This window comes from Coregonus lavaretus, assembly GCF_964263955.1.
Source record: "Coregonus lavaretus genome assembly, chromosome: 16".
Taxonomy (NCBI): Eukaryota; Metazoa; Chordata; class Actinopteri; order Salmoniformes; family Salmonidae; genus Coregonus; species Coregonus lavaretus.
In genome coordinates, this window is record NC_140003.1 from 10,470,059 (window position 1) to 10,490,273 (window position 20,215).

General features: G+C 41.5%; 1 protein-coding gene across 1 annotated transcript in view; it reads left to right on the plus strand.

The window, feature by feature from the left end:
- Window positions 1-15,371, plus strand: part of LOC311143972 (villin-1-like) — a 55,779-nt gene extending 40,408 nt beyond the window's left edge. The window contains exons 9-20 of the mRNA XM_084179880.1: window positions 10,031-10,129; window positions 10,474-10,627; window positions 10,896-10,996; window positions 11,106-11,243; window positions 11,451-11,609; window positions 11,827-12,006; window positions 12,145-12,290; window positions 12,484-12,628; window positions 13,591-13,779; window positions 13,987-14,055; window positions 14,360-14,512; window positions 14,657-15,371. Coding sequence (XP_084036006.1) covers window positions 10,031-10,129; window positions 10,474-10,627; window positions 10,896-10,996; window positions 11,106-11,243; window positions 11,451-11,609; window positions 11,827-12,006; window positions 12,145-12,290; window positions 12,484-12,628; window positions 13,591-13,779; window positions 13,987-14,055; window positions 14,360-14,512; window positions 14,657-14,770 — 1,647 coding nt within the window. The 3' untranslated portion in view covers window positions 14,771-15,371. The remainder of the gene's footprint in view (window positions 1-10,030; window positions 10,130-10,473; window positions 10,628-10,895; window positions 10,997-11,105; window positions 11,244-11,450; window positions 11,610-11,826; window positions 12,007-12,144; window positions 12,291-12,483; window positions 12,629-13,590; window positions 13,780-13,986; window positions 14,056-14,359; window positions 14,513-14,656) is intronic.
- Window positions 15,372-20,215: the final 4,844 nt, after the last annotated feature.

Sequence of the window (20,215 nt, forward strand, 5' to 3'; positions counted from 1 at the left end):
TCATTTTCATTGTTTGTCTCTATGTTTGAGTTTTAGAAATGGACAGAGGAGACCAGTACCAGCGGATAATGCAGTCCCTATCCATGAGGAGGAGGACACTGGTGGCAGATGAGCCGCAGGTCATTGCTGCAGAAGGCCTGCAGGATGAAGTGGACCATGAAGGTATGGCCTTCTTAGAGGAAGATGCCGTTGATGCTGAGCTACTCTGAGAAGAGGAGGATGAAGAGAATGAGATGAAGGAGCCAGAGGAAGTTGAGAAGCCACCACCTGAGGCCTCTCAGCCAAGCACTTCAACTGGAAGTTTACTATAACTGATGTGTTAGTGTTATCTATTATCAGGTCTTTATATACAGTACCAGTCAAAAGTTTGGACACACCTAATCATTCAAGTTTTTTTTTTTTTTTTACTATTTTCTACATTGTAGAATATTAGTGAAGACATCAAAACTATTAAATAACACAAATGGAATCATATACTAACCCAAAAAGTGTTAAACAAATCAAAATATATTTTATTTTTCAGATTCTTCAAATGGCCACCCTTTGCCTTGATGACAGCTTTGCACACTCTTGGCATTCTCTCAACCAGCTTCATGAGGTAGTCACCTGGAATGCATTTCAATTAACAGGTGTGGCTTGTAAAAGTTAATTTGTGGAATTTCTTTCCTTCTTAATGCGTTTGAGACAATCAGTTGTGCTGTGACAAGGTAGGGTTGGTATACAGAAGATAGCCCTATTTGGCAACAGACCAAGTCCATATTATGGCAAGAACAGCTCAAATAAGCAAAGAGAAATGACAGTCCATCATTTCTTAAAGACATGAAGGTCAGTCAATCCAGAAAATGTTTCTTCAAGTGCAGTCGCAAAAACCATCCTGCGCTATAATGAAACTGGCTCTCATGAGGATCGCCACAGGAATGGAAGACCCAGAGTTACCTTTGCTCCAGAGGACAAGTTCACTAGAGTTACCAGCCTTAGAAATTGCAGGCCAAATAAATGATTCACAGAGTTCAAGTCACAGACACATCTCAACATCAACTGTTCAGAGGGGACTGTGTGAATCAGGCCTTCATGGTCTAAATGCTGCAAAGATACCACTACTAAAGGACACCAATAAGAAGAAGAGACCTGCTTGGGCCAAGAAATACGAGCAATGGATATTAGACCGGTGGACATTTGTCCTTAGGTCTTGAGTCCAAATTGGAGAATTTTGGTTCCAACTGCCGTGTCTTTGTGAGACGCAGTGTGGGTGAACGGATGATCTCTGCATGTGTAGTTCCCACCGTAAAGCATGGATGAGGTGGTGTTATGGTGTGGGAGTGCTTTGCTGGTGACACTGTCTGTGATTTATTTAGAATTTAAGGCACACTTAACCAGCATGGCTACCACAGCATTCTGCAGCAATACGCCATCCCATCTGGTTTGGGTTAGTGGGACTATCATTTGTTTTTCAACAGGACAATGACCCAACACACCTCCAGGCTGTGTAAGGGCTATTTTACTAAGAAGGAGAGTGATGGAGTGCTGCATCAGATGACCTGGCCTCCACAATCCCCCGACCTCAACCAGGTTGAGATGGTTTGGGATGAGTCGGACAGCAGAGTGAAGGAAAAGCAGCCAACAAGTGCTCAGTATATGTGGGAACTCCTTCAAGACTGTTGGAAAAGCATTCCTCATGAAGCTGGTTGAGAGAATGTCAAGAGTGTGCAATGCTGTCATCAACGCGGCTACAGATTCCGTCACCGGCCCAGACCTGGCAGGCGTTCCCCGGGAGTATTGGGATCTGGGGGAGGTGTTTAGTAAGAGGCATGCCAAGGGCCTACCTCCTCACAGGCCATACGACTGCGCTATCGATCTCCTGCCGGGCGCCATGCCCACACAAGGGTGATTATTTTCCTTGTCCCGGCCGGAGACGCTGGCCATGTGGGAGTATATCAACGAGGCACTCGTCGAGGGTCACATTCGTCCCTCTACCTCACCTGCGGGCACAGGTTTCTTCTTAGTGTTGAAAAATGATGGTGGGCAGTGGCCGTGCATTGATTACCGGGTGCTCTACGATAATTTTTTGATTTTTTTGCAAATGTATAAAAAATGTAGGACAGAAATACCTTATTTACATAAGTATTCAGTGTGGATGCAAATCAATGTAGATATCAATGTGTGGATTGCTTTGGCTGGATTGGGACCGTCCAGTAGCTATCAACTGAAGCCATTAGCTAGGTATGCAAAAGCTATGATGACTGATGATTGAATGTATGCTACAAGAAGCAAAATAAATATTTACAATCCTTTCATTCAGGTGTTGTGAATTGGCTCCATACTAACAGTATATTATTGATCTTTCTTTGTGTTATGTAGAAACTATTAGTAATGTGAAAAAATTATAACTACATTATTCTGTTCCATCAATTAAGTAAAATTTTTGAAAGTAGTACCTTAATTATTTGTGATTGTGTTAATCTGTCTTGGAAACTATAAAGAAAGTAACAGTAAGGTAAATGGTAACAGGGGAAAATATATTTCTTTAGAATACAGTGTCAAGGCACCATAGGTACACTGAAACTATGGTGAAACTATGAAGAAACTACCAGTAAGTTACATAATAATGACTTAAGTACAGTGCTGAAATAACTGGGTAATGACCGGAAAGTAATAGGAAACAACAGACAAACAAGACAAAAACAACAAGGTAACTACCCAGCTACAAACATAGACCCGAAAAAGTAAGATTTGAGGTTGGCCCACATAAAGAATATGTACTGTATGATGTAGTTTCTCAAATGTTTCTGTGAAATAAACAGTCTTTCTACGAAAGTTCCAAGTACATTTTTAATAAGTATAGACGGTGCTGCTGAGAAAAGGTGAAATGGCCTTAACAATAGAACTGCCAAGACGGTCAATCTGACCATTTTCAATTTTGTAATTTCAATAGCTTAATTTCAATAAAAACCTTGAACCACCTGTCCCTGACTTTTCCTAAATATGTGTATTTTACAGTCTAGCTATACTTTGAGATAAATATCATGAAAGACAAAAACTTTAGTATAACTAACTATCTACTAACCCTAATCCTAGCCCTAAACTTAACCCTAACCCTAACCTTAACCCTTACCCTAACCTTTATTCTAAACCGAACCGTAACCTTAGCAAGCAGTTGCTTATCAACAGATCGTTTCTTGACAGTATGACTATCTGGACTATCCAAATAAAGTGGGACCAAAACTTTGAGCATTTCTACCTCAAAGCATCATGACGAGTACCAATATCCCAATAAATCTATTTAATATACACAATCGCAAAGAAATCCATTAATAGTTTGTTTACGAAAGTCATAAAAAATATTATGACCATTTATTTTGAAAGAACAGAATAGCATGTTTTGAGTTTAATTTATCTGTGCTTGGTAGCCGAGGCTATACGGCTGCACCATGCCAATGAAATCAACATTTAGCAGATTTCACATGCTTATATTCCCTTGCCCTACTACCACAGTCAACACACATATTTTTTAAAGTAAGAATATAAATGGAATATAACAGAAAAAAATTGAAAGGATGTCTTTCCCAAATGGCTATTGCTGATTGTTGCCAGCAAGGTTATTATAGTAAATGAAAACTGAAACAAAAACGAAAACTAATCATGAAAAAACAATTTAGTAAACTGAAATAAATGTATTAACAAACCCTTTTGAAAAACTAAAACTATACTGAAACTATTATCTTTGACTCCTAAACTAACTAAAATAAAATAAAAATGTTTTGGGGGGAGAAAAATCTAATGGGTTTTTCAAGCTTACATTTACATTTACATTTTAGTCATTTAGCAGACGCTCTTATCCAGAGCGACTTACAGGAGCAATTAGGGTTAAGTGCCTTGCTCAAGGGCACATTTACGTCATTTAGCAGACGCTCTTATCCAGAGCGACTCACAAATTGGTGCATTCACCCTATAGCCAGTGGGATAACCACTTTACAATTTTTTTTGGGGGGGGGGGGTAGAAGGATTACTTTATCCTATCCCAGGTATTCCTTAAAGAGGTGGGGTTTCAAATGTCTCCGGAAGGTGGTGAGTGACTCCGCTGTCCTGGCGTCGTGAGGGAGCTTGTTCCACCATTGGGGTGCCAGAGCAGCGAACAGTTTTGACTGGGCTGAGCGGGAACTATGCTTCCGCAGAGGAAGGGGAGCCAGCAGGCCAGAGGTGGATGAACGCAATGCCCTCGTTTGGGTGTAGGGACTGATCAGAGCCCGAAGGTACAGAGGTGCCGTTCCCCTCACTGCTCCATAGGCAAGCACCATGGTCTTGTAACGGATGCGAGCTTCAACTGGAAGCCAGTGGAGTGTGCGGAGGAGGGGGGTGACGTGAGAGAACTTGGGAAGGTTGAACACCAGATGGGCTGCGGCGTTCTGGATGAGTTGTAGGGGTTTAATGCACAGGCAGGGAGGCCAGCCAACAGCGAGTTGCAGTAATCCAGACGGGAGATGACAAGTGCCTGGATTAGGACCTGTGCCGCTTCCTGTGTAAGGCAGGGTCGTTCTCTCCGAATGTTGTAGAGCATGAACCTGCAGGAGCGGGTCACCGCCTTGATGTTAGCGGAGAACGACAGGGTGTTGTCCAGGGTCACGCCAAGGCTCTTCGCACTCTGGGAGGAGGACACAACGGAGTTGTCAACCGTGATGGCGAGATCATGGAACGGGCAGTCCTTCCCCGGGAGGAAGAGCAGCTCCGTCTTGCCAGGGTTCAGCTTGAGGTGGTGATCCGTCATCCATACTGATATGTCTGCCAGACATGCAGAGATGCGATTCGCCACCTGGTTATCAGAAGGGGGAAAGGAGAAGATTAGTTGTGTATCGTCAGCGTAGCAATGATAGGAGAGGCCATGTGAGGATATGACAGAGCCAAGTGACTTGGTGTATAGGGAGAAAAGGAGAGGGCCTAGAACTGAGCCCTGGGGGACACCAGTGGTGAGAGCACGTGGTGCGGAGACAGCTTCTCGCCACGCCACTTGGTAGGAGCGACCGGTCAGGTAGGACGCAATCCAGGAGTGAGCCGCGCCGGAGATGCCCAGCTCGGAGAGGGTGGAGAGGAGGATCTGATGGTTCACAGTATCAAAGGCAGCAGACAGGTCTAGAAGGACAAGAGCAGAGGAGAGAGAGTTAGCTTTAGCAGTGCGGAGAGCCTCCGTGACACAGAGAAGAGCAGTCTCAGTTGAATGACCAGTCCTGAAACCTGACTGGTTTGGATCAAGAAGGTCATTCTGAGAGAGATAGCAAGAGAGTTGGCTAAAGACGGCACGCTCAATAGTTTTGGAAAGAAAAGAAAGAAGGGATACTGGTCTGTAGTTGTTGACATCAGTGGGATCGAGTGTTGGTTTTTTGAGAAGGGGAGCAACTCTCGCTCTCTTGAAGACGGAAGGGACATGGCCAGCGGTCAAGGATGAGTTGATCAGCGAGGTGAGGTAGGGGAGAAGGTCGCCGGAGATGGTCTGGAGAAGAGAGGAGGGGATGGGGTCAAGCGGGCAGGTTGTTGGGCGGCCTGCAGTCACAAGTCGCAGGATTTTATCTGGAGAGAGAGGGGAGAAAGAAGTCAAAGCATAGGGTAGGGCAGTGTGAGTAGGACCAGCAGTGTCATTAGACTTAACAAACGAGGATCGGATGTCGTCAACCTTCTTTTCAAAGTGGTTGACGAAGTCATCCACAGAGAGAGAGGAGGGGGGGGGGGGGGGAGGATTCAGGAGGGAGGAAAATGTGGCAAAGAGCTTCCTAGGGTTAGAGGCAGATGCTTGGAATTTAGAGTGGTAGAAAGTGGCCTTAGCAGCAGAAACAGATGAAGAAAATGTAGAGAGGAGGGAGTGAAAAGATGCCAGGTCGGCAGGGAGTTTAGTTTTCTTCCATTTCCGCTCCGCTGCCCGGAGCTCTGTTCTGTGAGCTCGCAATGAGTCATCAAGCCACGGAGCTGGAGGGGAGGACCGAGCCGGCCGGGAGGATAGGGGACACAGAGAGTCAAAGGATGCAGAAAGGGAGGAGAGGAGGGTTGAGGAGGCAGAATCAGGAGATTGGAGGGAGAAGGATTGAGCAGAGGGAAGAGATGATAGGATGGAAGAGGAGAGAGTAGTGGGAGAGAGAGAGCGAAGGTTGCGGCGGCGCATTACCATCTGTGTAGGGGCAGAGTGAGTAGTGTTGGAGGAGAGCGAGAGAGAAAAGGAAACAAAGTAGTGGTCGGAGACATGGAGGGGAGTTGCAGTGAGATTAGTAGAAGAGCAGCATCTAGTAAAGATGAGGTCAAGCGTATTGCCTGCCTTGTGAGTAGGGGGGGACGGTGAGAGGGTGAGGTCAAAAGAGGAGAGGAGTGGAAAGAAGGAGGCAGAGAGAAATGAGTCAAATGTGGACATAGGGAGGTTGAAATTCCCCAAAACTGTGAGGGGTGAGCCATCCTCAGGAAAGGAACTTATCAAGGCGTCAAGCTCATTGATGAACTCTCCAAGGGAACCTGGAGGGCGATAGATGACAAGGATATTAAGCTTAAATGGGCTAGTGACTGTGACAGCATGGAATTCAAATGAGGAGATAGACAGGTGGGTTAGGGGAAAAATTGAGAATGTCCACTTGGAAGAGATGAGGATTCCTGTGCCACCACCCCTCTGACCAGATGCTCTCGGGGTATGCGAGAACACATGGTCAGACGAGGAGAGAGCAGTAGGAGTAGCAGTGTTTTCAGTGGTAATCCATGTTTCCGTCAGCGCCAGGAAGTCGAGGGACTGGAGGTTAGCATAGGCTGGGATGAAGTCAGCTTTGTTGGCAGCAGAACGGCAGTTCCAGAGGCTGCCTGAGACCTGGAACTCCAGGTGTGGGGTGCGTGCAGGGACCACCAGGTTAGAGAGGCAGCAGCCACGCGGTGTGAGGCGTTTGTGTAGCCTGTGCCTTTTTGGGCTCTTGACCGCCTTCTTGGCCGCTGCGGCGGGCTTCTTCACCTTCTTGGGGCTCTTGGCGGCCTTTTTGGGTGTAGCGGGCTTCTTGGCCTTCTTGGGGGACTTCTTTGCGGCGACGGCCTTCTTGGCTGCTACCTTCTTGGGCTTCTGAATCTGGCAGGTCACATTGAGATTGACTTTATAATTTAGACGCAGTGAGATGACGTTGCCATGTGCAGCACCATAGATATTGGGCGCGCTTGAGTGATAAGGCTGAAGCAATCGACTGTAGACGAAATTCAAGGAGTGAAGTCGGGGGAGGTGCATCTGCGACAGCCTAAAGTCTGACACTAATGTGGTTTACTAACAGCAAGGCTCAGATCAACATGCCAGTGTTTTATATTGCTGAAATAAACATGTATCTTACCCCCATATCACAAACTTACAAACTGAAATCATAATATAATATTATGTGTACACATTGTACAATCAGTTAGTGAGAGAGATCAGTTAGTGTAAAGTTCATGCAGTCGACATGTACTGTAGGTGCAAGACAGACAATGGGCCATTAGCTGTGCAGGCAAATGCTATCTTACAGTCAGAAAATACAGTATCATCTTATTTTAGTATTTACAGTCTATGGGCTTCTGGATCAATCAAGACATTTTCTGACTGATTACATTTGGTGTCCTGAGGTTTCTTATTTACATAATATTTTAGTCATTTAGCATACACTCTCATCCAAAGCAAGTTACAGGAGCAATTAGGGTTAAATGCCTTGCTCAAGGGCACAGACTTTTCACAGTCAGCTTGGGGAATCTAAACATCAACCTTTTGGTTACTGGCCCAACGCTCTTAACCACTAGGCTACCTGCTGCCCTAGGTTCATTAAGACCAATTTTAACATAATAAATGCATTCATTTTGCAATTTATTATCTATTATGGAATATTTACACAATTGAAATATGAACAGTTAGAATGACCGTCATAGCCATTCTAGTAGTTATGGAATTCCGGTGCTCCGAGTGTTAAATACTTACTACATAACGTCTGCTTATTAGCCTCTATTATTGACAGTTCTTCAGTAATGAATAATTGTTTCTACATAACAACCATGAAAATTCATCACACTTTAAGTATTTAGAAGCTACAAACTAACTATTAACGTGTTTAACCGTATTCGTATCTGGTTGTTGCCGTCTTATTTCCCTGTTGTTTCCTGTTACTTTCTGGACATTACCCTGTTATTTCAGCACTTTTATCCACAATTCAAAGTATGTGGGCGTGCGCCATGAAATGATATTGACTGAGCTTAAGCATAATAAAATGATCAGGCTCATACAAGAATGAGAAAATGATAAAGATATTTCTAAGACAGAAAGAGCCTTCTGAGAAATGCGTAAGCTGAGAGAGATAAGGATGTGCAAGGTTTACACTCCGGCTCTACACTGAGTATACTTAAGCAATAAGGCCAGAGGAGGTGTGGTATATGGCCAATATCACGGCTAAGGGCTGTTCTGATGCACGATGCAACGCGGAGTGCCTGTACACAGCCCTTAGCCGTGGTATATTGGACATATATCACAAACCCCCGAGGTGCCTTATTGCTATTATAAACTGGTTACCAACGTAATTAGAGCAGTAAAAATAAATGTTTTGTCATACATGTGGTATATGGTCTGATATACCACAGCTGTCAGCGAATCAGCATTCAGGGCTCGAACAACCCAGTTTATAACAAACAGTTGCAGTTCTTAACACAAACCGGTGCGCCTGGCACCTACTGCCATACTCCGTTCAAAGGCACTTAAATCTTTGTCTTGCCCATTCACCATCTGACTGTCATTCTTTAAACTGTCTCTTCTCCTTCATCTACACTGATTGAAGTGGATTTAACAAGTGACATCAATAAGGGATCATAGCTTTGATCTGGATTCACCTGGTCAGTCTATGTCATGGAAAGATAAGGTGTTCCTAATGTTTTGTACACTCTGTGTACATCTTCTTCAAATGTTGATATTTGGTTGTTTGACAACCAAACACAATTCAATATTACTTTTGCAATAGAGTAAATAGCCTATTAACTTGTCGAAAAGTTAACAAATGATATGTTGGAATCACGTCTCCAATTAAACCAAAAATGTAAGTGAAAGAGTAGTGGTTCAGATGAAACTATCCAAGCATTAGATACAGCTCCTTTAAATGTTGATATTTGGTTGTGTTGTCAACCAAACACAATTCATTATTACTTTTGTACATAATACAGTAAATAGCTTAAAGTTAAAGCGGCAATCAGCAGTTGCTACATACATTTTTGGACTTATAAAATCATGATATGTACTCATTGATTCTTGAAGAATATAATTTGTAGCTTAGTTCAACTGTCGTACCCAATCAGAACCTAAAATATAAGCTTGCTTTACTCCAATGTTTGTAAACAAAGTAAATGTAAACAAACACTATACTGTATAGCCTCAAAACATGCTTAAAACCATAATGTTAGCATCCATAGCTCTGTCTATGAATTTGAGACTGGTTACATTTCTCCAGTCCCATCCCTCAGTTTTTTACCGAAACAGGGGCAGGGGCATGCAGTGAATGGAATGGTATCAAACAAATGGAAACCATTCCATTCGTTCTGTTCCAGCCATTACTATGAGCCCGTCCTCCCCATTTAAAGTGCAACCAGCTACCACTGCTTTTAATGTAATATCAATCGCAATCCAGGTGATTAGGTTGTGCTATTATATGAAGCACAGTGATAACACATTAAGTTGTTGTATAAATACAAAATATCTGACATTGTTTTTCAATTGGAATTTGGTTGTGCTTTTAGATGGTTGTCTTTTTGAGTGGGTGAATAAAGGTTGAAATCTCATTGACCAACGTCTCAACCAAATATTACCAAAATGTCCACCTTGAAAAGTCGTAGTGTGCCCAGTGGGCTGAATCTGTTAGAATGGTTACAGATATTCTGACTATGCCACACAAGAATTGTGCAGCAATGAATAATGCAGTACTGACACTCATTTAGTCAAACAGTGAACCTCTTTACTTGGCAGTAGAGGTATCAATAATTGTAATTTTATTACATGAAACATAATCTAAATTTACTAATTTCACAGGACTGCTATCTGTTGGATCAAGGTGGTATGAGGATCTTTATCTGGAAAGGAAAGAAGGCTTCCAAGACAGAGCGGTCTGAGTCTTTGGATAAAGCAGAAGTGAGCCACACCTCTTGACACATTTTAGATTCACAATGCTTTTGATATCCCTTTGCTGTCCCCTAGATGCTTTTTAGTTTAATACAGAGTCCAAAAAATATCCCCCCTCCCCCCTTTTTGTACAACCCAGATACCAGATACCTAAACAAGTTAACCCTGAAAATCATCTGGATCCCTGAAACATTTATTCCGGTCCTGGATCACAGATACACACAATCACTTACCAATTCAACTCTCTCTGACACCCATATCTCTATACTAACCTAATTGAAGAATACTTTGGTACCGTCCTAAAAAAATATTTTAGGACCCCTCTTCAAATAAAAAGCATCTTGTAATTCTAGGCATACAAGAAGGCGAAGGGCTACCCTATCTCCACCTACGTTGAGACGGTGAACGATGGTGCTGAGTCTGCCGTGTTCAAGCAGCTGTTCCAGAGGTGGACCGTGAAGGGTCAGACTGTGGGGATGGGGGCCACAAACAGCCCAGGCAAAATTGGTGAGCATGTCACACACTGAAAATATACACTCAATGCACACATCTCCAATCAGATGTATTTAGGATTTTTTTTCATTCTTTGGGGAGTATTGACTGAAATATGCTGTGGGAAATGCACAGTATGCTTCAATGTACATTATGAATCCAACACCTATTTCTCAACTTGACTAATGAAACTAAGCATCCAGTATTCACGGGTAAAAAACAAACAAAAAACACTGAATGAGCCAACATTGGTATCTCTAAATGTTTTTTCTTGACAATGCAGCCAAGATTGAGCAGATCAAGTTTGATGCTACTTCCATGCATGCAAGGCCTGACCTGGCTGCCCAGCAGAAAATGGTGGATGACGGAACAGGCGAAGCAGAGGTTGGTAACAACCTGTAATAACTAGCTTTGACAAAATAATTATTCATAATCCTCCCCTTTAAACTGGATATCCAATACAAATCAACATGTCCTATTCTCCTCCAATCAGGTGTGGAGGTTAGAGGACAGTGAGCTGGTGCCTGTGGACAGGAAGTGGTTGGGCCACTTCTATGGAGGCGACTGCTATCTCATCCTCTACAAATATGAAGTCAGCAACAGGAGTCACTACATGCTATACATATGGCAGGTCAGAACACCCTACTATCCAACATTCCATCTCCGGCATTATCGACATAGCTCTCTGTCTGCCCGGCAATCAGGCTTTGAAAATACCAGAAAATGTTAATATGAGTAGAGCTTAATTCCATGACTTAGTGTCTGGCTTGCTTGCTTTCCATGCAACCTTATGCAGAAAGGTACAGGAACTATAGTGTGTTTGATGTGTACAATGTAGGGTCGCCATGCGAGCACAGGAGAGCTGGCTGCCTCTGCTTTCCAAGCCGTGAACATCGACCGGCAGTACAACGGGGAGCCAGTTCAGGTCCGAGTGCCCATGGGGAAAGAACCACTCCACCTCATGGCCATATTCAAGGGCAAGATAGTGGTCTATGAGGTAGGCGCTTCATAGTATTCCTTTGTCAACGGGATTTCAAGTAATTCATCTTACAAGAGGCGACTGAAATATGAGACCACATAGATCCTATTCAATTACGAGACAAACTTCAAAAGTCCAAATTATGTTTCACATCATCTGGGTCCATCTCGGTGATTGGAATCTCACCATGAATGTTATCCTATCTCATCATCAAGATTGTAATCATGGTTTGCAGGAGGGGAGCTCCAGAGCCAACTCCACACATGCCCAGCCGACAGTTCGTCTCTTCCACATCCACGGCACCAACGAGTTCAACACCCGCGCCATCGAAGTGCCAGCACGCTCCTCGTCCCTCAACTCCAACGATGTCTTTGTGTTCAGCACTGACACTTGCTGCTATCTGTGGTACGGAAAGGTAAGCACCATTTTAGAGAAACGCCATAAACTAGTAATCCAGGTTTGACAATATGACAGTTCTCAAGTTAAGCACTGATGAGGAGAGTACAAGGGCTGTACCTAGTTATGTGACAGGTATGACTCTTATCCCCTGCAGGGCTGCAGTGGTGATGAGCGAGAGATGGGAAAATCCCTGGCAGACATTATCTCCAGGAGGGAAAAACATGTCATCGCAGAGGGCCAGGAGCCGGCTCACTTCTGGGTCAATCTGGGAGGCAAGTCCCAGTATGCCAACAGTAAGAGGTACCACACTTGATCCCTTGGTTTTATAGTTCCCTAAGGGCCCTATTCAACTGAACTCGGTTAGCGGGTTTAAATGTAATTGATTCATAAACTCATTGCACAAGACAGCAAAACACTGTCTAGTACAATGTAACTGGAAATGACATCCCATTCTGATGCCTTCTTCCTGGATCATCTGTGGTCTCTAACCAAGGCTTCAGGAAGAGCACAACAACATCACCCCACGTCTCTTCGAGTGCTCCAATCAGACAGGCCGCTTCCTGGCTATGGAGATCACCAACTTTAACCAGGACGACCTGGACGAAGATGACATCATGCTGCTGGACATCTGGGACATGGTGAATACCTATCTTTTTACCCTGGAATCCAAACTGATGTGCCGTGTTTCCCCATTGTTTCAGTTTGGGTTTCAGGCTACTACTGTACTGTCCTTTGATTGCTGCTATCAATTAGTGCTGAGCGATTAGTGCTTTTTGAGGTCGGTTTCGGTTCAATTATTAAGAAATAATCACAGTTTTTAATTTCGGTTTTCGATTATTTGGGTTGAACGCTGTTACAACACAGAACAAAAAACAATTAATAAAAGTCCCATGATGGTAGTGACTGTTCATTAATGCTTATTCCCTTATTAACCATAATTTATTCACATTACTTCACTTTAATAAAAATGTTCAGTTGTTGTGTATATGTTTTATTTGATGACTTTATTATTTCATTCCAAGTCATCATCTCATCTCTATAGAGCTGCTGCCTATGCTGTCTGACAAAATCACTATTTTGTAGTTCTTCTAAGTAAATAAGGCATACTTTTATGACTGCTGAATACCAGCTATCCATCACTTTGATCATGTATTTTCAGGTAGAGAAGCCTCGCGAAGCAACATATGCTCTCTATATCCCCTCACGATTGCTCATTCTTGTCCCTTCCTTATCGGGTGTAAAAGAAACGCAGACCGGACAAGTAGATGCTCTATGGATTATGGTCATTGTAGTTAATTGCCACGTTTTGTGCCCTAAACTATGTAGAATATTGGCCTGTTGGAAACGACAACTCCCTACTATAATCGCACAGTTGAGGCTGGATCTGATTTATCTCTAGAGAAACTGTGCAATGTTCGCATTGAGCTCACAGAAAAAAACCGAACGAAATGGAATTCAAATAATTGAACCTTTGTCAGTTAATTAGTTGTTTAAAAACCGAAAAATAACAGACATTTCGGTTAATCGCTCAGCACTACTATCAATCTACGATCTGGAGGTTTGGTTCTTTTAAAACACAAGAGGTCCTCTTCCTCCTCAGGTGTTCCTGTGGATGGGCAAGGGAGCTAATCAAATAGAGAAGGAGAATGTGGTCCCCACCGCACATGAGTACCTGAGGACCCACCCAGGGGGTCGAAATCTGGACACCCCCATTGTGCTGGTCAAACAGGGATTTGAGCCTCCCACCTTCACAGGCTGGTTCCACACCTGGGACCCACACATGTGGAGTGTATGTAGCATGCATTTTAGTCAGGATAATTATGAGGTGATAATACACATTGTAAGAGGGTCATATACGTATGACAAGCCTAACAATGCATTGTAACTGCATAACAACGCATTACACCGCTTGGCTTCAGGTAGTGTTACCAAAGTCTCTTTACTCAGGGCACAAAAGATTGAATTAAACAAGCTGCTTTGCTTTGTATATCCACAGGGAGGGAAATCCTACCAGGAGTTGAAGGCTGAGCTTGGGGATGCCACTGATATCATCCAGATCACCGTGGTGAGTCTCTACTCTCTCTCAAGCCCACTCACGTCATCTGATTTTACGAAACAGTTCTCATGTAAACATTCTTTACAAATGCACAAAGGAAATCTACAGTATGTACATGTAAGTGTTAATGTTCATATGTATTAGAAAAAATGTCCACCAATAAAGTTCCCGAAGGTCTAGCTACCATTTGACCAGGTGTTCTAACCTAGCCCAGTCATTAAGGAACAATTATTGCATCGTCATAGAAACCACAGTCAAATATTATTTTCTGCTCTGGTTAAATTAATGGTCTCTTGTCTGTTTGTGGCTACAGGACAGAACCACATCCAACTCCACTCAAAATAATTCCAAGAACATTGGAGAACCACTGTTGTCCCCCACCGTTGGGGTCACCTTCCCTGCAGACAAGCTGTTAAACCGCCAGACAGATGACCTGCCCGATGGGGTTGACCCTACCAAGAAGGAGGTAAACTAACACTGGATCTCCATGATTGGTCTCTCACCAGTCTGTACTTCAGTGTAGCTGTCAGCTAAATTCATGATTATTGTAGTCAGTCACTCATCTATTTTTACATGTACTATAACTATACCATACCTCTATCTTTTCCAGGAGTATCTGTCCAATGATGACTTTGCTCTGATCCTGGGTGTGTCCCGGGTAGAGTTCTACTCCATGCCCTCCTGGAAGCAGCAGAATCTGAAGAAAGAGAATGGTCTGTTCTAGGAGAAGAATATCTACACCTCAGGTCTCATTTTGACAGTGTAAAATAGCATGTTGTCAAATCACACTTTAGTGTTTATTTCATAGGGAGTTTAGAATGCAAGAATTACACATCTTAATTCTTCATCTTGAATTTGCACCGTTATTCGTGCATCCTTAAATGTAAAAAAATATTGCTCCTGCGTGGACAAAAGTATAGGGAGAATTTCAGACATGGTTGACACTAGCACTGCTTTTTTGTGCTGTCAAAATTAGGCCCCTCATGTTTTGTCATCTTTCACTTCTACTCTTCTGCCAACATGAGAATGTGTGAATGAGTGGTTAGTTATTTTTTTCGCTTCTGAAATGTTGCTGTTGGAATTTAAACAATCAAGTTATGAAGAGGAAATGTGTAGGTGATAGGAATTATTTTATTCGTTTTGTTATCTGAGATTTATCATAGGCACTATAAGCAGCACAATTTCCCCTGAATTGCTACTTGTGTCACCGAATTCTACCTGGATATGTAATGTAGATGTCAAGCATTTAAGATTAAGCAGGAGAAGATATTGGTTCTATACCTTATTTTCACAATGAGCCTTAACATTGAAAATGTATCTTAAAATGTATCTTTGTTACTTCATGTGCTTCATAATATAAATGTTGAGATCTAATGTATCAATGAAATTCAAGATAGTCAAATAGAGATAACTACTGTGGTATTTAGTTTTTGCTATGTTGGATAAACACAGATTAATAGGTCTTTATATGAAGACCCTTCAGTTGCCATGCTGAATGGCAGTCAATAAAGATAATACTCCCCACTTTGTGTAAGTTCAATACCTTCAGCAAATCATAATAACTAAAATTGGATGTGAAATGAAATAGCAAAGTGTAGTAAAATAACGTTATTAACCGGTTCCCATGCTTTTAAAATAAAATAACCGTTCTGTTCCGGAACAGTATACATCACTTTTGTTTCCAGTTCGGATTCTGTTCCTCTAATAATTTCTCTGTTCTGTTCCCTGAACCGGTTCCAACCCCTGCCTTTACTCGCATAAAAACTGTGGATAGAAACATGATTAGTTGACATACACTCTGAATGACCTGAATGATAAATCCCATATTGGTCTTTCACAGTCAGGCCAACTGTGCAAGTAGGCTAATAGTAGGCCTACAATTGAAACAGATAAATGAGGCTGTCAACTGAGTTAGAAATTCACAGGTTTCTGATTTTATTTATTTTTTGCTCTCAAAGTCAGACTTTCTTAATAGAAAAACAACAAAATTGGATGTTCTAAATCCATAACAATGCTTAAACCACATCAGGAGACCACTTTTGAGGTCTGGGAAAAATCCAAGAAATGTGGATTGCTTTGTGTAGTTACCCTTTAATTCAAGTGCACAGGCACCTAGAACTGTTGAACTGGTTAGCTGTGTTTCTGTAGCACATAAGATGGAGTTTGTAAAACAAATGGCCACTGGATTGATGCAAATAATCATAATATAATTATGCTAGGCAGGCATAGGCCACTTTATAGCTAGTTATCATTTAATTGAGAAGGCTACCAGAAAACGGTTATGCCTTTTTCTATTTTTTTTTTATATATTAAAACATACAATCTACTTGCAGTGAAGCCACTCAACATCTACATCACATTAGTCATCTAACAGACTCCCATCCAGAGCGACCCACAGAAGCAACCAGGGTCAACGCCCTGCTCAAGGGCACGTTGGTTGACAGACGTCCCCCAATGCACCAATAACCAACAAAATTAACAAAATAGTAAAAAGCCAAAGACAAAGGAAAACAGAAAACAATGCAAAGAACTAAAGACATCAAGGACAACAAAAATCATAACAGCAAGGCCAACTGAATATGTTTAGGTGCATGTATGGCACTATTTACGTGTGTATGTGTCTTTGTGTCCGTGTATGTGCACATGTATGCATTTGAAAGAGAGTGTGTGTATATGCATGTGTACAAACACATGCGCGGCATCAGCCTCAGGCAAACAGGCATTAGCTGTAACAACACTGCCCCTCAGTGTCATTCAAACTGACTTTTAGTTTAGTTTTATTTTGACTTTATTTTTTATTTTTTTACTTTTATCTTTGACCGTCATTCTACCCCCCGCCCAGCAACTCCCCTCCCACTTCTCTCCAATTCCACATCCCAACCCTCAGCTTCCCTCACCCCATCACACCTATCTCTGCTGGCCACCCTCTTAGGATTTCTACACACCATATATATTTAAACTATGCTGTGATGTTTAGCATACAATTTGAATCTATCTAATCGAATAGAATCCACAGATTGTGAGTTGAAGATAAATACTTTTACTAAGAGTATTAGCATATTAGTAATTGACTGACCAGGTCTCTCCAGTTCTCCCAACAATACTATTTATAAGGTCAATTTTAGATAAATGTTAATCATTTTCAGACATTCCTGAACCCGAGACCAGAAACAGGCTACCTGAGGGCAATACCAAAACAAATGGTCTATTGATTCTGTATCCTCACAACAAAATCTGCAGAGCTGTGATGATTGTATGCCCCAAATATTCAACATTTAGTTGGTGGCAAGAATTCTGTACCCGTAAAACATTTTTGGCCTGAAAAGCACAAAGTCTTGAATCTTGTGTCGTTTTATATATCAACTCACCATGGAATCGGTACATCAAAAATCTCTTCCCAACTATTTTGCAATCTGTATGGTACAGCTGTCAACATCCTGGTCCTCAAATGAAACTGGTATACTTTCCTATTTATGCTGTTTTTATTCCTCCGCCAGTTTTGATCCTTTATATTGGGCAGACAGACCTCCTCCCGCTGCCACCTGTCTCCTCCATTTTTGGGGTAATGCTGTAATCAATTGGTTGTAATCTTGGATTGAGCAGACCTTCCCATACAATTATGATAACTCCATGAAAGACATAACTACCATTCCAATTTACAATATCATTTAAAAACAAAACACAATTTTCAAACATCTTTTCCATAAATACAGTTATTTTATCAACCATCACATTTGAGTTCAGCCATAATATTTGTTGTAATATTTGTTCTATCTTTTCGGGGGGGATGAAATTGAAATTGTAACCAGCTCTGCAATGCTTGTTTGAAAAAGAGAGATACTTTGAAAAAATGCTTCATTTTCAATTAATCGAAAATGAGACATCGCAATCTGTACAAAGGCAAAAAGGCAATTTTTAAACAATGGATGAGCTTTTCTTAGAAATCTACTGGAGAACCATTTAGGGTTCAAGTAAAACTTTTGGATAACTGAAGCTTTTAGAGAGCGGTTTAGTGCTTTATATTTCAAAATCTCAACCTACCCAGTTCATATTCATTATATAGATAGACACGCTTTATCTTGTCTGGTTTAGCATCCCAGATAAAGCTAAATATTTTTTAAATCATCAGGAGTAGGCAGCGCCATAAGTGAGTGAGTAAACTGAGATATGATTAAGGAGTTAATCAGGGCAATTTTTCCATAAATAGACAGGTATTTACCTCTCCATAGTTGCAGGATCTTGGCTATTTTTACAAGTTTTCTATTGAAATTCATTGTGGAGAGCTCATTTATATATTTTGTGATATGAATACCAAGTATGTCTACTTCACCGTTAGTCCATTTTATAGGTAAACTGCAGGGTAATGTAAAAGTTGTATTTTTGAAAGATCCAATACGTAATATTGTACACTTATCATAATTAGGTTTTAGACCAGAGAGTCCAGAAAAGTTATCTAGATCGTCAATGAGACATTGCAGGGATCTAGCTTGCGGACTTAATATCAAACTTGAGTCATCGGCATACATGGACACCTTTGTTTTTAAGCCTTATGTTGTTATTTGATCTGATTTGAATAGCTTTTTTATAGCATTTCGATGGCCATAACAAATAGATATAGTGACAGCGGACACCCTTGTTTAACTAATCTTGACCATTCAAAACTCTCTGAGAAGTAGCCACTATTTACTATTTTACACCTGTGGTTGCTATACATTACTTATACCCATTTTATAAGAGAATCACATAAATAAAAAAAATCCAGGCATATATAAATAAAACCCAGTTTTACTTTATCAAAGGCCTTTTCAAAATCCGCTATAAATACCAGGTCTGGCTTCTTAGATGTTTCGTGTTGTTCTATTATTTCTAGTAGTTGTCTCCAATGTATCTCCAAAACCTTTTTAATTCTGAGTGCCATGCATTTTGCTAGTATTTTTGCATCACAACATTGAAGTGTAAGAGGCCTCCAGTTTATTTTTAGATATTTGCCATCTGGGTCTTGTTTTATTAATAGTAAAATCAGACCTTCCTGCTGAGTACCTGACAGACTACCATTTCTATAGGAGTAGTTAAAACGGTTAGGTTTACCAGAAGATGGATAGGCCTATCATTAGCATCGCTATATTTCTCCTGTTCCTTAATTGTTCGAAACCTGGACGTATTACTTCATATTATGAGACATATCTTACCTTGCTTCAAAGTAGCCTATAGCCAAAATCCCACCATAGAAACGTGGAGGCAATTATTTTATAAAGACTTCCTTCATATGAGTTCTCCTGTTCTATTGGTTTTCTTTCAACTTTCTTTCATTGTCTAGCAGCCAAAGGCATTATCCTAGTCATATTAGCAAGTTGTTGCATCTTTAGATCTCCCCTCTTTCTAAATTTCTAACAGATATTTCCATCTCTGTCCATGAAACCGCTCACATGTACAGTGCGATTTTTATAAATGTGTTTTCCAGCATATTACATTTTGGTACATTCACGCATAGGCCTAAAACTGTGTGCATATTTATAGAAAAAATAATCTAAACATTCTGATCTGTTCCATCAGCTTTATTATTTGATATGGCGTATACCTCCACTACACTACTTATATACAGTGGGGGAAAAAAAGTATTTAGTCAGCCACCAATTGTGCAAGTTCTCCCACTTAAAAAGATGAGAGAGGCCTGTAATTTTCATCATAGGTACACGTCAACTATGACAGACAAAATGAGAAAAGAAAATCCAGAAAATCACATTGTAGGATTTTTTATGAATTTATTTGCAAATTATGGTGGAAAATAAGTATTTGGTGAATAACAAAAGTTTCTCAATACTTTGTTATATACCCTTTGACACAGGTCAAACGTTTTCTGTAAGTCTTCACAAGGTTTTCACACACTGTTGCTGGTATTTTGGCCCATTCCTCCATGCAGATCTCCTCTAGAGCAGTGATGTTTTGGGGCTGTCGCTGGGCAACACGGACTTTCAACTCCCTCCAAAGATTTTCTATGGGGTTGAGATCTGGAGACTGGCTAGGCCACTCCAGGACCTTGAAATGCTTCTACGAAGCCACTCCTTCGTTGCCCGGGCGGTGTGTTTGGGATCATTGTCATGCTGAAAGACCCAGCCACGTTTCATCTTCAATGCCCTTGCTGATGGAAGGAGGTTTTCACTCAAAATCT